This window comes from Zalophus californianus, chromosome 2 (genome assembly GCF_009762305.2).
Source record: "Zalophus californianus isolate mZalCal1 chromosome 2, mZalCal1.pri.v2, whole genome shotgun sequence".
Classification (NCBI taxonomy): domain Eukaryota; kingdom Metazoa; phylum Chordata; class Mammalia; order Carnivora; family Otariidae; genus Zalophus; species Zalophus californianus.
In genome coordinates this window covers 150,193,302-150,209,271 of record NC_045596.1, presented here as the reverse complement: position 1 = coordinate 150,209,271, position 15,970 = coordinate 150,193,302, and the positions used below count along the sequence as shown (strand labels likewise).

The 15,970-nt window shown below is 35.2% G+C and overlaps 1 protein-coding gene across 1 annotated transcript in view; it reads left to right on the top strand.

Moving 5' to 3' along the window:
* The window catches only part of MTMR9 (myotubularin related protein 9), a 54,920-nt gene extending 49,766 nt beyond the window's left edge, over nucleotides 1–5,154 (top strand). The window contains exon 10 of the mRNA XM_027599490.2: nucleotides 1,457–5,154. Within this exon, the coding sequence (XP_027455291.1) occupies nucleotides 1,457–1,620 (164 nt within the window). The 3' untranslated portion in view covers nucleotides 1,621–5,154. The remainder of the gene's footprint in view (nucleotides 1–1,456) is intronic.
* Nucleotides 5,155–15,970: the final 10,816 nt, after the last annotated feature.

The window sequence follows — 15,970 nt, the reverse complement described above, 5'->3', positions numbered from 1 at the left end:
TTCTTCCAGTCCATGAGTGTGGTATATCTTCCCATTTATTTGTGCTGTTTCAGTTTCTTTTATCAATGTCTTATAGTTTTCAGAGTACAGGTCTTATACTTCTTTAGTGAAAGATCTTCCTCCTATCCCTGGGTATTTTTTATGCAGTTATAAATGGAATTGTTTTTCTTAATTTCTCTGATAGTTCATTATTAGTATATAAAAATGTGAATATATGTGTATTAATTTTGTATTCTTCAAACCTTACTGAATTTATTAGTTTCAAAAGTTTTTTGGTGGAGTCTTCAGGATTTCTTGTATATAGTATTATGTCATCTGCAGATAGTGGCAGTGTTGCTTCTTTTCCTATTTGGGAGCCTTTTATTTCTTTTTCTTGTCTGATTTCTGGGCTAGGATCTCTGATACTGTGTTGAGTAAAAGTAGTAGTAAGAGTAGGCCTCCTTGTCTTGTTTGTGATCTAGAGGAAAAGCTTTCAGCTTTTCACCGTTGTGTATGTTAGCTGTTGGTTTGTCATATATGGCCTCTATACTTAGTTTGTTGTGAGTTTTTAATCATAAATGAGTGTTGAATTTTATCATATGCTTTGTCTGCATCTGTTGAGACGATCACATGAGTTTATCCTTCTTTTTGTTAATGTGGCATGTTGTGTTGATTGACTTGTGGGTATTGAACCATCCTGGCATCCCTAGAATGAATCCTGCTTGATCATGGTATGTGATGCTTTTCATGTATTGAATTCACTTTGCTGATATTTTACTCAGGATTTTTGCATCTGTGTTTATCAGGGCTGTTAGCCTATAATTTTCTTGCTTTGTGTGTGTGTGTTTGGTTTTGGTATCAGGGTAATGCTGGCATCATGGAATGAGTTTGGAAACATTCCTTCCTCTTCACCTTTTTTGGAATAGTTTGAGAAGAATAAGTATTAACTCTTCTCTAAATGTTCGGTAGAATTCACCTGTGAAGCCATCTGGTCCTAAGCTTTTGTTTGTTGGGAAGTTTAGGGTTTTAAATAACAATATGTATGGTTCAGCAGTTGCTCTAACTCTCACTTTTCTAGTGAAAGTGATTTTACACATGTATGAGGTCCTACGGGTCTGAGGAAAGTTCTGTAATTGAAATTCTGTAATTCACTGTATTGTGAAACTGGAAAATTTATGGCGTTTTAAGTTACCAGCTTATTTATAATCCTGGATATATCAGAGAATAGTGTTCTAATCCATTTCATAATTTTGTGGGGGGGAGGTTGAAGAATGAATGATTATGTACATAGAAATAGTGATGTTTTTAGTGTATTTTGTTACACTTTCAGTACTTCAGGATTCCTGCTTCTTCCAGAGTATAATAAAACATAGGTGTGAATTGTAGGAAAAAGAAAAAAGAATGTATAATGATGGAATAATGTTAATCCATTGTATGTATCTTTTTGCCTTCTGTCTTCCTTTCCTGGATTCAATAGGTATTTTCCTACGTTGGAACAGATCCTCCAAGTATTTGGATGAAGCCTATGAAGAAATGGTTAACATCATTGAATATAACAAGGAATTACAAGCAAAAGTAAATGTACTCAGGAGGCAGTTGGCGGAACTGGAAACTGAGGATGGGACGCAGGAGAGTCCCTGAAAAATCTCCCACAACCGACATAAATAAGGACCTTCCTGGACCTGAGTCCCATCCCTCTCTCCTTTGGCCCTTCAGTTCACTTTTACACAGTAGCCTTGAACCTAAGGCTTTAGATGTGAGAACCCTCTAATGTAGTGGATTTCTCAGTACTTTATGAATGAAAGTTACTGTAATTACTCATGTTTCATGTGGCCTGTTAGGCCTCTTTACTTTGGGAGCAGAAAGGAGGTGCTAGTCATTTTATTTTATGTGAAACAGGTGACCTATTTAATGCCATTTGTGTTATATGCCATTTAATCTAAATTTTTTTCTGTGTCTACTTTCCAAAACAGTGCTCCAGACCAGTCAAGGATATGATTAATCTCTTTAGGGAATATGTGTTAGTTTTAAAAAAGATCAGACATAAACACTCCAAATACAGAAATATTTTTCAAAACTGAAATGGTTGTTAAACCAAGAATTTTGTGATTAACATGCTGTTTCCAATACCTTTGCCCTTCTCTTTAAAGTAGCTTTGGATTAACAGAGCTGAATTCATTCTCATTCTGGTTTGTTAAGAAAGGAAAATCTGAATATTTATTCAAGGTAAATATTTTTACAAAGGTTATAGGTATAATCCTTTGATATTTAGATTAAGAAGTAAATTTTAACAGTAGACAGTAAAAGTATGTGCAATATAGAAATAAAGTAGGAATTTGTTACTGATACGGTATTGTTACTGTTGAATTGGTTTTTAAGGTTTTTGACCATACATATTAAATGCATATCAAATGCTGGATATCCCATTAAACCATCATTTAGGATAGATGTTTGTTATAATTAAGCTACAAATATGGTTTCCTTAAACCAGAAATGCACTGCCCTTGTCTGAAGTTCTTACTGCACTGTTTCATGTATGTATGTGTGTTCAGTTTTATTATGTTTGTTTTATTTTTAAGTATTCTGAGAGTTTACTAATCCTAAGCTTAAACCTTTCACGTTGGCTTGAACCTTTTGAAAATTTATCCTGACTGCTGATTTGTTCATTATATGTTGGGCAAATCTAATTGAAGTGGAGATGAAAGTTGATGAACATGACACAGCTGTGTTTTAAACTGCAGAAACAGATTGAAATGTGTCAATGTTATGCCTGTATTTATGCTATGCTTGTTTAGTCCTGCAACTCTACAAGTTTGTGGTTCAGTGCTTTCTATATACATTTCTGTTTTGTGGCACTGTTCATTTTAATAAATACTGTCAATTCTAGTTTTCCATTAAAAGGATAGTGGAAGAGTAAATGATTAATAACCATTTCCACCCCCTCTGTATATAACCATTTCAGTGTAAAGCACACCAAAACTGAACCCTGCTTTAGAGCTATGTATTGAGCTAAAAATAAAATTTTAAAAATATCTAGTCTAGCATAATCAATGGCCACATTCAGACACCTTAGAAAACAGCAAATACTTTCTATCTCCAGTTTCCCAAACTTTATCTTTTTTCTGTTTCCTTGAACTGGTAGCAAAAGGCTTGGAGAACAGCAACACATATCAGAATTCTCCTTTGGTATATTTGCCTGCCTTCTTCTCTAAGCTCAGATTTATTCTCGACTTATTTTCTTGGCTATAGTCATGAGTCTTCAGGCATTAGAGCCATCACAAAGGGGCGCCTGGGTGGCTCAGTCATTAAGCGTCTGCCTTCGGCTCAGGTCATGATCCCAGGGTCCTGGGATCAAGCCCCACATCGGGATCCCTGCTCGTCAGGAAGCCTGCTTCTCCCTCTCCCACTGCCCCTGCTTGTGTTCCCTCTCTCGCTGTGTCTCTCTCTGTCAAATACATAAGTAAAATCTTTAAAGAAAAAAAAAAGCCATCACAAAAAGGCTACAGCAAGGAGCAAAGGAGATCTTGCTGTCGATACCTCCATGTTGTGTGAAATGTTTATATTAATCTTTTAAAAGAGGAAATACTCCAGCTTTTTTATTACCCCTTAAAATTACTTGCTGTATTTGTTCATGCAACTGATCTTTTTATTTGCTCCTATTTTTGTCTCAAGAGTAGATCTGAAGGAGCTCTTTTCTTCTCACTTAACGGACCCATAAGGAAAACCATTTGGAGTTTTGTTTTGTTTTTGTTTTTAGTGATTCTTTAGAAGTGACTCCCACTGGTGACACTGATTAGCCATAGGGCTTCTGTAGGTGGGAGCTTCTATTAGGCTCGGTCATGGAGAAAGTGTATGCCATCAATTTATACCTGTCTTCCTGATGAACGTTTTTATGTGTGAGACATAGTCCAATAATAGCATAGTGTTTCTTTTTCTTTCTTTTTTTATTGTTATGTTAATCACCATCTTTTTCTTTCTTTTATCGAGGCAGCGATCTTAAGCTATTTGGACAAGTTTGCATTTTAGTATTAATTTATAATTAGGGATTGTGCAAACCTCAGTTCTGTTTAAAGGTCATAAAAACAAACTTTGATATCAGTGTATTTTCAAAGGGAACATCAAATAATGCAAATATCAGGGTTTTTCCCAAACTCAAGAACTGTGTCAGACGTGCATTATCAATGTAACTTAAAGAGGGATTTTAGTAATATTATGAAGTTACCCATTCCTTGGATAAGAAGAATACATACAGTGGATATACTCATGAGAAGATACTTGTTAAACATTAAGTTTGGAGAATTAGCTTTGATAAATGTGGCTTTAAAAACTTGAATGAAGGGAGTGGTGGCAGAATTAGTGAGCAAGCGAATTACCCCATAGGAGCCAATAATAACCAAGTGAGAGAAAATCAAATTTATATATATTAAGCATCGTATGTATTCATTTATAGTAAAGGCTGGTTTATATTTTGGGGATGCAAAAGTAGGTCCTACAGAGAATAATCTAAAAATACAAAAGATTGCTACAGTCTTCTATCGGCAGTACAAGGATCCTTAGATTTTAAATTAACAATTTTTTTTTTTTTTTAGAAACCACAAGAACATAGTTGGTTGAGTTTATTAAGATTTTGGGGAAACTTTTTGGGTGGTTAAGACTTTTTCAGTAATTGGTCAAAATTTTTCATTCTGGTTTTATTAAATGGGAAGAAAACAGCAGAAAGTTAATAAAATCTAATAGAATTAAAACAACCTATAAATATATTTTGTTTCTGAGAAAAATTAGGCCTTTGAAACAAGATTTTAAAGTGATTTTTGGGAAACTTTGGAAGACAATAGTCATTTCAGATCCCATATGGGTAATTTAAAAGCTTTTCTTTGAACTCTGAGGCCTGACTTACAGAGGTGATATGTCATTACTTTTCATTTTAAAGGATGAAATTTAGTGATATTTTAGCTTTTGAGTATTTATATTAACTTAAAAAATCAGTATCATGGGAAAGATCTGATCAGTAGTTTGTCTCTTGAAGTGAAAAATAGAAGGAATGTTTTGCTGTACTTAAAAAAAAAAAAATCTGCAGGGTGCCTGGGTGGCTCAGGTCATGATCTCAGGCTCCTGGGATCGAGCCCCATGTCGGGCTCCCTGCTCAGCGGGGAGCCTGCTTTTCCCTCTCCCTGCTGCTCATGCTATCTCTCTCTCCCATAAATAAATAAATAAATAAATAAATAAATAAATAAATAAATAAATAAATAAATAAAAGTAAATAATTTTTAAAAATTTAAAATCTGCTTAGTAGAGATGTAACTCTTGTGGTTAATCTGGTTTCGGAATTAGCTATTTTAATTGTCAGTCTTAACCAGTTCATCAGGTTCACTTACTGTCAGACCCCAACCTGAGGCAAAATTTTGGTAACTACAAGAGGTTATCATGAGCACCTTTTATCAGACGGTTATTTCCTGGACCAAAAAAAGGGCAAATTTTAGAATTTGCCCCTGTTCTGGCAGCTTTGAAATTTCCCAGAGAATGAAATCATTCAGTACATCTGGTACAGGTTTATTATACCTCAAGACAACATAGATTACTTATTATTCTTTAATGTGGGTTAGATCTTTTCCCCCTCCAGCGCTGATATCCTGTTATTACCAGATAGTATTTTTATGTAATTCACCATCTTAACAAAAAACATTTAAAGACTGATTTCTCCATTAATATTTATTCTCAGATGATACGAAGTGCTAATTTTCTTATCGTATCAGTTTTCTGATTTTTTGTCTTAAGTAAACTATTTCTCCCATCACTCAGTCTTTATATCGTGTCCACAGCATCTTCTTCCTTTAAACCAGTAGCTCAGATGAGACCCTATGAAACTGTAGGATGAGGTTTTGGAAGGTGTGAACTTCTTATCTAAATTCCCCTTAAGAAAGTCCTATTTTTGAACTCGTTGTGGAACTGTAGTTTGTGCTTAATTCAGTGAAAGATAGTGGGGCTCACTGTAGACACTACATTGTCCTAAAAAATAATTCCTGATGAGAGCTTCCTGATGCTTAGAACCATTCTGTTTTAACTACCTGTGAGTATACAGATTAAGTGTATTGGTAATTTGTAATAAAAACAACTTGTGCAACACTGCCCGTGTCTCTGCCCAAGACATTTTCCATTTTCTTCACTTTTAAAATGCACATATCTTTGGAGACGTGGATTATTCTACACAAGTACACTGAGTTGTGTTGCTTAGAATCCTTATAGATTATTACCATCTACACTAAAAATGTACTTGCACAGTGTAGTTATATAAAAAAAAGAATATGTATTTCTTCAGTAGCCGGGTATTTGGATTGTATTCTTGATATATTTGAATGTGACTCTTGGATTTAAGTGCACTATTATTCATGTCTTACACAATAAAATTGCACTGTATGGCAAATATGTCTATAATGTATGCTTTGCTAAAACCTCAGAGTGCTGTAATGGACAGGTTTCTGTTATGTGAACCTGCCTATATAAAGTCTTAGGGAAGAATTCTAAACTTTTTTAAAGTCTTTGTAACATTTTAATATTATTTTAATGTTCCCTATGTGATCAGTTCACTTATGTACTAAAACTGGAATCATTCATCATGAGTCAGCTGCTTTGTCAAGCTTGGTTTACTTAATCATCAAACAGTCTTGTCGAACATGGTACTGTTATCTTGGTATGTAAGATTTGTGTGTGTGTGCTCTTTGCCTCAGAGGACTGTTGCACAGATGCTAGTGTTAAATGTCTACAGACAGTGGTAATAAAATTTGAATATATTCAAATGCTGGTAAATTTAAAACTATAGGCTGACTTTAATTTTTTTTCAAATATCTGTGAAAGTTTTGGCAGTGTGTCTCAAAACTGCTGTATATAGGCCTTATATTTTGAAAGAAGCCAGATCCACAAAAAAGTTGCAAAACAGTACAATGATCTTCCATATACTGTTCAGTTAGATTGAATAATTAACATTTGTCACATTTGACTTGACACTCCTGATTGTGTGTGTATTATTGCTGTTATTTTGCTGAAGCATTCGAGGATAAGCTACAGACATCATAACCTTTCTACATAAATATTTCAAAGATATCTCTCAAGATTTAGGCGTATGTAGGGTGCCTGGGTGGCTCAGATGGTTAAGCATCTGCCTTCGGCTCAGGTCATGATCCCAGAGTCCTGGGATTGAGTCCCGCATCAGGCTCCTTGCTCCTTGGGAGCCTGCTTCTCCCTCTGCCTCTCTCTCTCTCTCTCTCTCTGTCTCTCATGAATAAATAAAATCTTAAAAAAAAAGATTTAGGCGTATGTATTATACATTCTGTGTACTCAGTTTGTATCGCCATGAATAAATCCATGGAGGAAAAGGGAAGGCTCTCTGTTAGAATAATAGCGACCTATGAAACAGGAAGAATGACAAAATTAGAAAGTCACTATTTGGCAGACACTGCAGTAATAATTGATCTAGGCAGTTATCATCTGTGGGTGCTAAAACTGGCAGGTGAGTTTGTAAGGGAAAGCGTATAATCTCAAAGTATCTTTACATAAAATAAAATACTAGTTAGAAAGGAGGAAAACAGTAACTTTACAGTGAAGGAACCAGGTAGGTATCACCTTATCCATGCACAATTAGCATTACTAGTAATGGGACATACCACTATCATGGATCATAACTACTAAGAGCAAAGCATCACCTTTGTGGCATTCTTGGGTTTTTTTTTTTAAAGATGATTCATTTTTTAGAGCGAGCAGGGGTGGGGAGAGGAGGGAGGTAAGCAGACTCCACGCTGAGCACACAGCCCGACGTGGGCTTGATCCCAGAACCCTGAGACCACAACCTGAGCTGAAATCAAGAGTCAAATACTCAACCGACTGAGCCACCTTCAGTGGCCCCCCTTTTGTGCCATTTTTGTAAAAACAAACTCAAAAAGCACAACCTGGATCTAATTATAAGGAAGCATCAGGCCAATTTAAATTGAGGGACCTACAACATAACTGGTCGTATGAAGTTTATGGAAGAAAAGGAAAGACAAACCTTTTGTAAGTTTGAACTTCAAAAGTTTTAAGAATTCAAAGTGAACAGAAAACAGTTGACATTCATACAAAGCTATAAAATTAAAAAGAAAACATTTCGGCTGATGAAAATTAATACCCAAAATGAAACTGAACAAAAGAAAACTGACACTTTCCAAAAGGAATAAATACCTTTGGGAAACTTGGCAGATGTGAGAAAACACCTCAGTGATAAAATACAAAACCTAGAACAGAAGTAGACCGAAAACAAGAGTTGAATCAACTCAGAATCTGAGGAATAAAGATAAAGTCATCTTGGAGATTACAAGGTCTTTGAGGGAGAACAAGTTCAACTGAAAGTGTATGAAAAATAAAGGTATGAAAGGCCAGAGTGAAAATTTTTAAAATGAGTGAAAAGGATCACAGAGAAAGAGTTCAACGTAGAGGCCACACAAAGAAGAGCCAATGTATGAATAATTGGAAGTCCCTGAAGAAGAAAAATAATGGAACAGAACTAATATTTAAACCTATAATTCAAGAAGAGTTTCCAGAAATGAAGAATGTCTGAGTGGAAGTGGATCTAGATTTGTCAATTCCACGACATATCTTAGTAAAAGCATTAGGCTTTAAATATAAAGAGGAAAACAAAATCCCCCAGGGCATCTAGACAAAAAGAGTCAAATCAGGTTGTTGGAATTCTCAACAACATGCTAAGATAAATGAGAATATTTTCAAGATATGCAAAAGTATGAGCCAGGATTTTATATTCAGCCAGCCTGTACTTTTACTTTAGGAGTCAAAGCAAAGTTCTTAAGTATGCAGGAACCCTAGATAATGCTATAATCAAGAGTGCTTCCTGAGAAATCTGTGAATGAATTCGTCCAATTAAGCGATGACTGGGAAAACTGTAAATTAGAGTGCTAAATATACTGTAACTTGTAGATCCAAGAATAATACAAGGGGTAGAAGAATATTGGGTAGAAATGATATGTTTTGACAGAAATAATGAAATTTTTAAAATAAGAGGAAAAAAGGGACAAAGTAAAAGAAACTCCTTGACTGTCTTTTAAGTAATAGGAGTTAAAGGTATCATAAACCTGGCAAATCAAACTGTAGAATGTAAAGTTAGGACAAAGGTGTCTATGGCCAGCTCTATATATAGTATTATAAATGTACCTCTAGAAAAACTTCATTTTTTTCTATCCAAGGAAATAAAAACTACAAAGGAACAACAAAGAAATACAGTAAACATATGATATACACAGTAAAAATAAGAAAACAAATGACAATTGAACCCAAACATCAGACTTAACCGAAGAATGTGAATGGCCTTGATTCATCTATTTAAAGAAAAAGATCTCCAGATTGGCTTATAAAGTAAAATGCAACTCTGTGCCGTATAACCAGACAGAATTAAAGTGACTCAAAAGCTTAAAATCATGTACTAGTCATGGCTTAATGTATTACAGAGCTACAATAATCAAAACAGCATTGTACTTGCATAAACACAAAGATCAGTGGAATAGAATGGAGAGCCAAGAAATAAACCCTCATGTATGTGGGCAGATGATCTTCAATAAGGGTGCCATGACTATATGATAGGGAAAGGACAATCTCTTCAAAAAACATTGCCAGGAAAACAATACCCACATGCAAAAGAATTTTTTTAGTTACTTTATACCATATACAAAAATTAACTCAATGGATTAAAGATGTAAACATAATACTTAAAACTAGAAGAAAATATAGGGGAAAAGCTTCATGACATTGGATTTGGCAATGACTTCTTAGATATGACACCAAAAGCACAGGCAACAAAAGCAGAAATAGACTACATTAAACTTAAAAACTTTTGCACATCAAAGGAAACAACAGAATGAGATGTCAATGTACATAATGGGAAAAAATACTTGCCAGTCATGTCTGATGAGGGCTTAATACCCAGAATTTATAGAGAATTCCCACAACTCAACAAAATAATCAGATTTAAAAATGGACAAAGGACTTAAGTAGACATTTCACCAAAGAAGATGTACAAATGGCTAACAAGCCTATGAAAGACATTCAACATCACTAATCGTTGGAGAAATGCAAATCAAAACCGCAGTAAGATATCTCACATCCATTAGGATGACCACCATCAGAAAAACAATACATAACAAGTGTTGAGTATGTGGAGAACCTGTAATCCTTGTGTACTATTTGGTGGGAAGGTCAAATGGCGCAGCCACTATGGAAAACAGGATAGCAGTTCCTCAAAAAAAATGAAAAATAGAACTAATATGATACAACAATCCTACTTCTGTTATATATCCAAAAGAATCTAAAGAAGTATTTGGACACCCATGATCATTGTAGCAATATTCACAATAGCTAAATAACTCAAATATTCATCAATGGATAAAGAAAATGTGGTATATACAAAAGTGGAATATTATTCAGTATTTATTTTTTTAAAAGATTTATTTACTTGAGAGAGAGAGCATGAGCAGAGGGAAGGGGAAGAGGCATAGGAAGAGAGAGAAGCAGGCTCCCCACTGAGTAGGGAGCCCGATGCAGGGCTCCATCCCAGGACCCTGCGATCATGACCTGAGCCAAAGGCAGTATTAGTATTGTTAAGTATATTCTGGGAAATACTTAAAATATATTCACAATATACTTAACAATACTGAACTGTACATTAAAATGGTTAAGATGGTAAATTATGTTTTTCATTGTTATTTAAAAAATTTATAATGAAATAACATGAGCTTAATATACCTACTTTCCAATTTACAAATATTTAATTAGTGCAACTTCAGAATAAAGTAAGTCCTTTAAAACACATATACCGTGATATTAAGAAATTGATGGAGTATTCTAGAGGGGAGGGGGGTGGGAGGATGGGTTAGCCTGGTGATGGGTATTAAAGAGGGCACGTTCTGCATGGAGCACTGGGTGTTATGCACAAACAATGAATCATGGAACACTACATCAAAAACTAATGTAATGTGTGCTGATTAACATAACAATAAAAAATTTTTAAAAAAATTGATGGAGTAGGCAGATCTAACCTTGTATTCCCACACAGAAATGTCAAAAAACAAATTTCAGATCCAAGTTTGTCAGAACTCTGGAAGAGTCCAAGTTTTTCAGTAACAAAGCAAATGCTGAATGAATTCAAAGGTGACTTGAAAATTGTAGGAAAAATTTGTGGCATTTTTTTTTTTAACCTGCCATTGTCCCATCCCTGCCCAGCACAGTCTTGAAACAGTGCCAGCCTGTGTTATCATTATGGGCTCCTGTTGTCTCGTTGTGAAAAGAGAAGAGCAGACTTTGACCAAATACACTGCTTAAATCTGTCATAACCTGTCTAGAGGATACCTGAAGGACTGACAGAACATGTTCATCTCTCTTCTACCTAACTCAGGACTCAGACTGGAAGGCAGTGGGGCTTTGACCCAAAATACTGTAAGGAGAACTAACAACCTGCAAACACCTGGGCAAAATATAGTCAAGATATATAACAGTCAAGATACTTAAGGCCTGGGAGGAAAATTTGGGGAAGATTCTTTGGGAAATCAAGACATTCAAAGGAACTCGTATGTATGGAGCAATTTAGAAGTACACATACATGCCTGAATTAAGATGCATGTTGAGAAAAGTGTTAAGAAGATCCTAAGTTTTCACTCACAAGTGATCCCTAGGCTCAGTGCAAGACTAGTGTTGAAGGAAGGCCACAACACAGAACCAATCTGCAAAGATTGAAAGAAGTAATTTTTGTTTGCTTGCTTTTGAGGGTTTTTTTTTTACAATTTTATTTATTTATTTGAGAGAGAGAGAGCATGTGAGTGACGGGAAGGGGCAGAGGGAGAGGGAGAAGCAGACTTCCCGCTAAGTAGGGAGCCCAATGTGGGCTCCATCCCAGGACCCCGAGATCATGATCTGAGCTGAAGGCAGACACTTAACTGACTGAGCCCCCTAAGCGCCTTTGTTTTCAGTTATTTTTTTAAGCTCCTGGCATTCCAAGAAAACTCTGAAACATTAAGTTAATAAGAGCTAAAGGAACAGAGATCTCCGTGACCATACATGAAAAGGAATACAGTCTTTGCAAAACTAGTTCGGAAAAGCAACTAAACTAGTAGACTATTACAACCTTAAATAATAATAAAACAAAAAGTCCCCAGCAAACCCTGTGAAAGGATAAGAATTTAATGTCCAGTGTTACCACATTATAATAGTCAAATGTCTAATTTTTAAAAACAAAAAAATCACAAGCACAAAACAAAAACAAAACCCAAAAACCCAGTAAAGTATGACCCATTCAAAATAACAAATTTTACAAAATTTAACAAAATAAATAGAAAGTATCCTTGAGAAATTTTAGACATTGGAGTAACTAGAAAAAGACTTTAAAATAACTGCCTTAAATAGACGTAAAGAGCTAATGGAAAGCATAGACAAAGAACTAAAGGAAATCAGGAAAGTGTACAAACATAATGCAAATATCAATAAAAAGATAGAAATTGTAAAAAGGAACCAAATTCTTGAGCTGAAAGTACAAGTGAGATGAAAAGTCCACTAGAAGGGTTCAACGAATTATTTGATCAGGCAGAAGAAAGAATCAGCAAACTTGAAAATCAGTAAACTGAAATGATCAAGTCTGAGGAGCAGGAAGAAAACGAATGAAGAAAGGGGATAGGCCTAAGAGACCAATGGGACACCATCAAATGGAGCAACATATAGGAGCTGGAGAAAGAGAAAAGAGATAAAAGAGCAGAAAAATTATTTGAAGAATTAAGGGATGAAAACTTTCAAATTTGAAAAAAATGTGAATTTACAAATACAAGGAACTCAATGACTTCCAAGTTGTGTAAATTCAAAGAGACCCACACTAAAACACATAATCAAACTACTAAGTCACAGAGGAAATCTTGAAAGCAGTGAAAGAATCAGAACATATAAAGGATCTTCAATGATATTATCAAATGATCTTTCATCAGAATCCATGGAGGCTGGAAGACAGCTAGATGATACCTTTAAAATATTAAAAGAAAAAAAATCTTGTCAACTGAGAACTCTATACCCAGAAAAATGTTCAAAAACAATGGAGAAATTGAGATATTCCCAGATTAACAAAAGCTCAGGGAGCTTATTACCACTAGACCTGGGCTACGAGAACTAGTAACAGAGGTCATTCAAGGTGAAATGAAAGAACACTAGTCAATAACAGACACCCATATCAAGAAATAAATATCTCCAGCAAATGTAAAATGTAGGCAAATATAAAAACCAATATTATTGTAATTTTGGATGGTATCTCCACTTTAATTCTCTACAGGATTTAAAAGACAAAGACATAGAAAGTAATTATAAATCTATGTTAATTCGGCACACAATATATAATGATGTAATTTGTGATATTAATAACAAAGAATGGGAGACAGAGCTATATAAGAGCAGAGGTTTTGTCAGCTATTAATGTTAAGTTGATAGGGGCCTCTGGGTGGTTCAGTCAGCTAAATGTCCGACTCTTGATTTTGACTCAGGTCATGATCTCAAGGTCATGAGATCAAGCCCTATGTCAGGCTCTGTGTTCAGCATGGAGTCTGCTTAAGATTCTTTCTACCCCACCCTCTGCCCCAGCTCACACTCTCACTCTCTAAAAAAAAAAATGATAAAATAAAAATAAAAAGGCCTCTTTCCCTTTAAAATAAAGTTGTTATCAGTTCAAATTAGATTGTTATAACTTTAGGTTGCTATATGTGATGCTCATAGTAACCATAAAGATAATATCTATGGAGGAGGAAGTGAGGAAAAATGAGAAAATCTAAAGTCACTACAAATAATAAACACAAAAGATAGCAGTAATGGAGGAAATGAGGGACAAAAGAGCTATAAGACATACAGAAAACAAAGAGCAAAATGGCAGAAGTAAATTCTTCTTTATCAGTAATTATTTTAAATGTAAGTAGAATACAAATTATAATAAAAGGCAGAAAAGGGAAGAATAAATTTGAAAAACACCATGATCTCCTGGGTGTGCAAGTTTGGTTCAACATTCAAAAATTAATTGATGTAATCCATCACATCACAGGCAAAACAAGAAAAAAATCACATGATCCAATTAATAGATTTAGAAAAAGCATTTGACCAATAGCAACTCCAATTCATTATAAAAACTCAAAGCAGACTAAGAATAGAGAAGAACTTCCTCAGCTTGATAAAGAACATCTACAAAAAGCCTACAGCTAACATCATACTTATTGGTAAAAAAAAAAAAAAAAAACAAAACTTTCCCACTAAGATCAGGAACAAAGCAAGGGTATCGCCTCTCATCACTACTTTTTTAACATGGTACTGGAAATCCCAGCTAATGCAATAAGAAAGAAAATGAAATTAAATGTATACATATTGAAAAGAAAGATATAAAACTGTCTTTGCAGCTGAGATAATTATGCAGAAAATCGGGAAGAATAGGCCAAAAAAATTTGGAACTTATAAGTGATAATAGCCAGGTTGCGGGTTACAAGGTTAATATATAAAAGTCAATCATTTTCTTATATACCAGCAATGAACAAGTAGAATATGAAATTCAAAACACAAAACCATTTACGTTAGCAAAAATGAAATACATAGGTATAAATCTAACAAAATATGTAAAAGATCTCTAGGAATAAACTAAAAGATCTGACTAAAGAAATCAAAGAAGAGGGGCACCTGGGTGGCTCAGTCGTTAAGCATCTGCCTTCGGCTCAGGTCATGATCCCAGGGTCCTGGGATGGAGCCCTGCATCGGGCTCCCTGCTTGGCGGGGAGCCTTCTTCTCCCTCTCCCACTCCCCCTGCTTGTGTTCCCTCTCTTGTTGTATCTCTCTCTGTCAAATAAATAAAATCTTAAAAAAAAAAATCAAAGAAGAACTAGATCGAATCCATGTTAACGATAAGAAGATTCAATATTGTCAGGATGTCAGTTCTTCCCAAAATGATCTATAGATTCACTGCAATCCGAAGGAAAATCCCAGCAAGTTATCTTGTAGTTATCGACAAAATGATTCTAAAGTTTATATGGAGAGGCCAAAGAAGCAGAATACCCAACATAATATTGAAGGAGAAGACCAAAATCAGAAGACTGATGCTACCCAACTTCAATACTTACTATAAAGCTACAGTAATCAGGATGGTGTAGTACTGGTAAAAACAAAACAAAACAAAACAAAAAAAAAACAAAAAAAAAACCAGACAAGTAAATCAATGGAACAGAATACAGACCCCAGAAATAGACTTACACAAATATAGGCAAGTAATCTTTGATAAAGGAGCACATGGTTATTTACTGCTGTTTTATTCATAACTGAGAAAGCTTGGAAGCAACCAAGATGTCCTTCAGTAGGTGAATGGTTAAATAAATTGTGGTATATCCAGATAATGGAATATTATTTAGAGTTATGAAAACACATGGAGGAAATTTTAAATGCATATTACTATCTAAAAGACATCAACGTGAAAAGGCTACACACTATGATTTCAGCTATATGGCATTTTGGAAAAGGCAAAACTATGGAGACTATGATGGTTAATGTTCTATGTCAGCTTGGTGGGGCCATAGGGTGCCATGATTAAATATGATTTTGGGGTGTCTTTGAGGATGTTTCTGGATGAGATTAGCATTTGAATCAGTGGATGCAGTAGACTGCCCTACTAAGGCTAATACTAAGTTGGTATCATCCAATACATTGAGGGACTGAATAGAACAAAATGCAGAGGGGCACCTGAGTGGCTCAGTGGGTTATGCCTGCCTTCCACTTGGGTCATGATCTCAGGGTCCTGGGATCAAGCCCTGCCTGGGGCTCCCTGCTCAGCGGGGAGTCTGCTTCTCCCTCTCCCTCTGCCCCCCCACCCTACTCCTGCTCCCTCTCTCTCTCTCAAATAAAATCTTTAAAAATAAATAAACAAAAAGAACAAAATGCAGAGGAAGGGAGAATGTGTTCCCTGCAG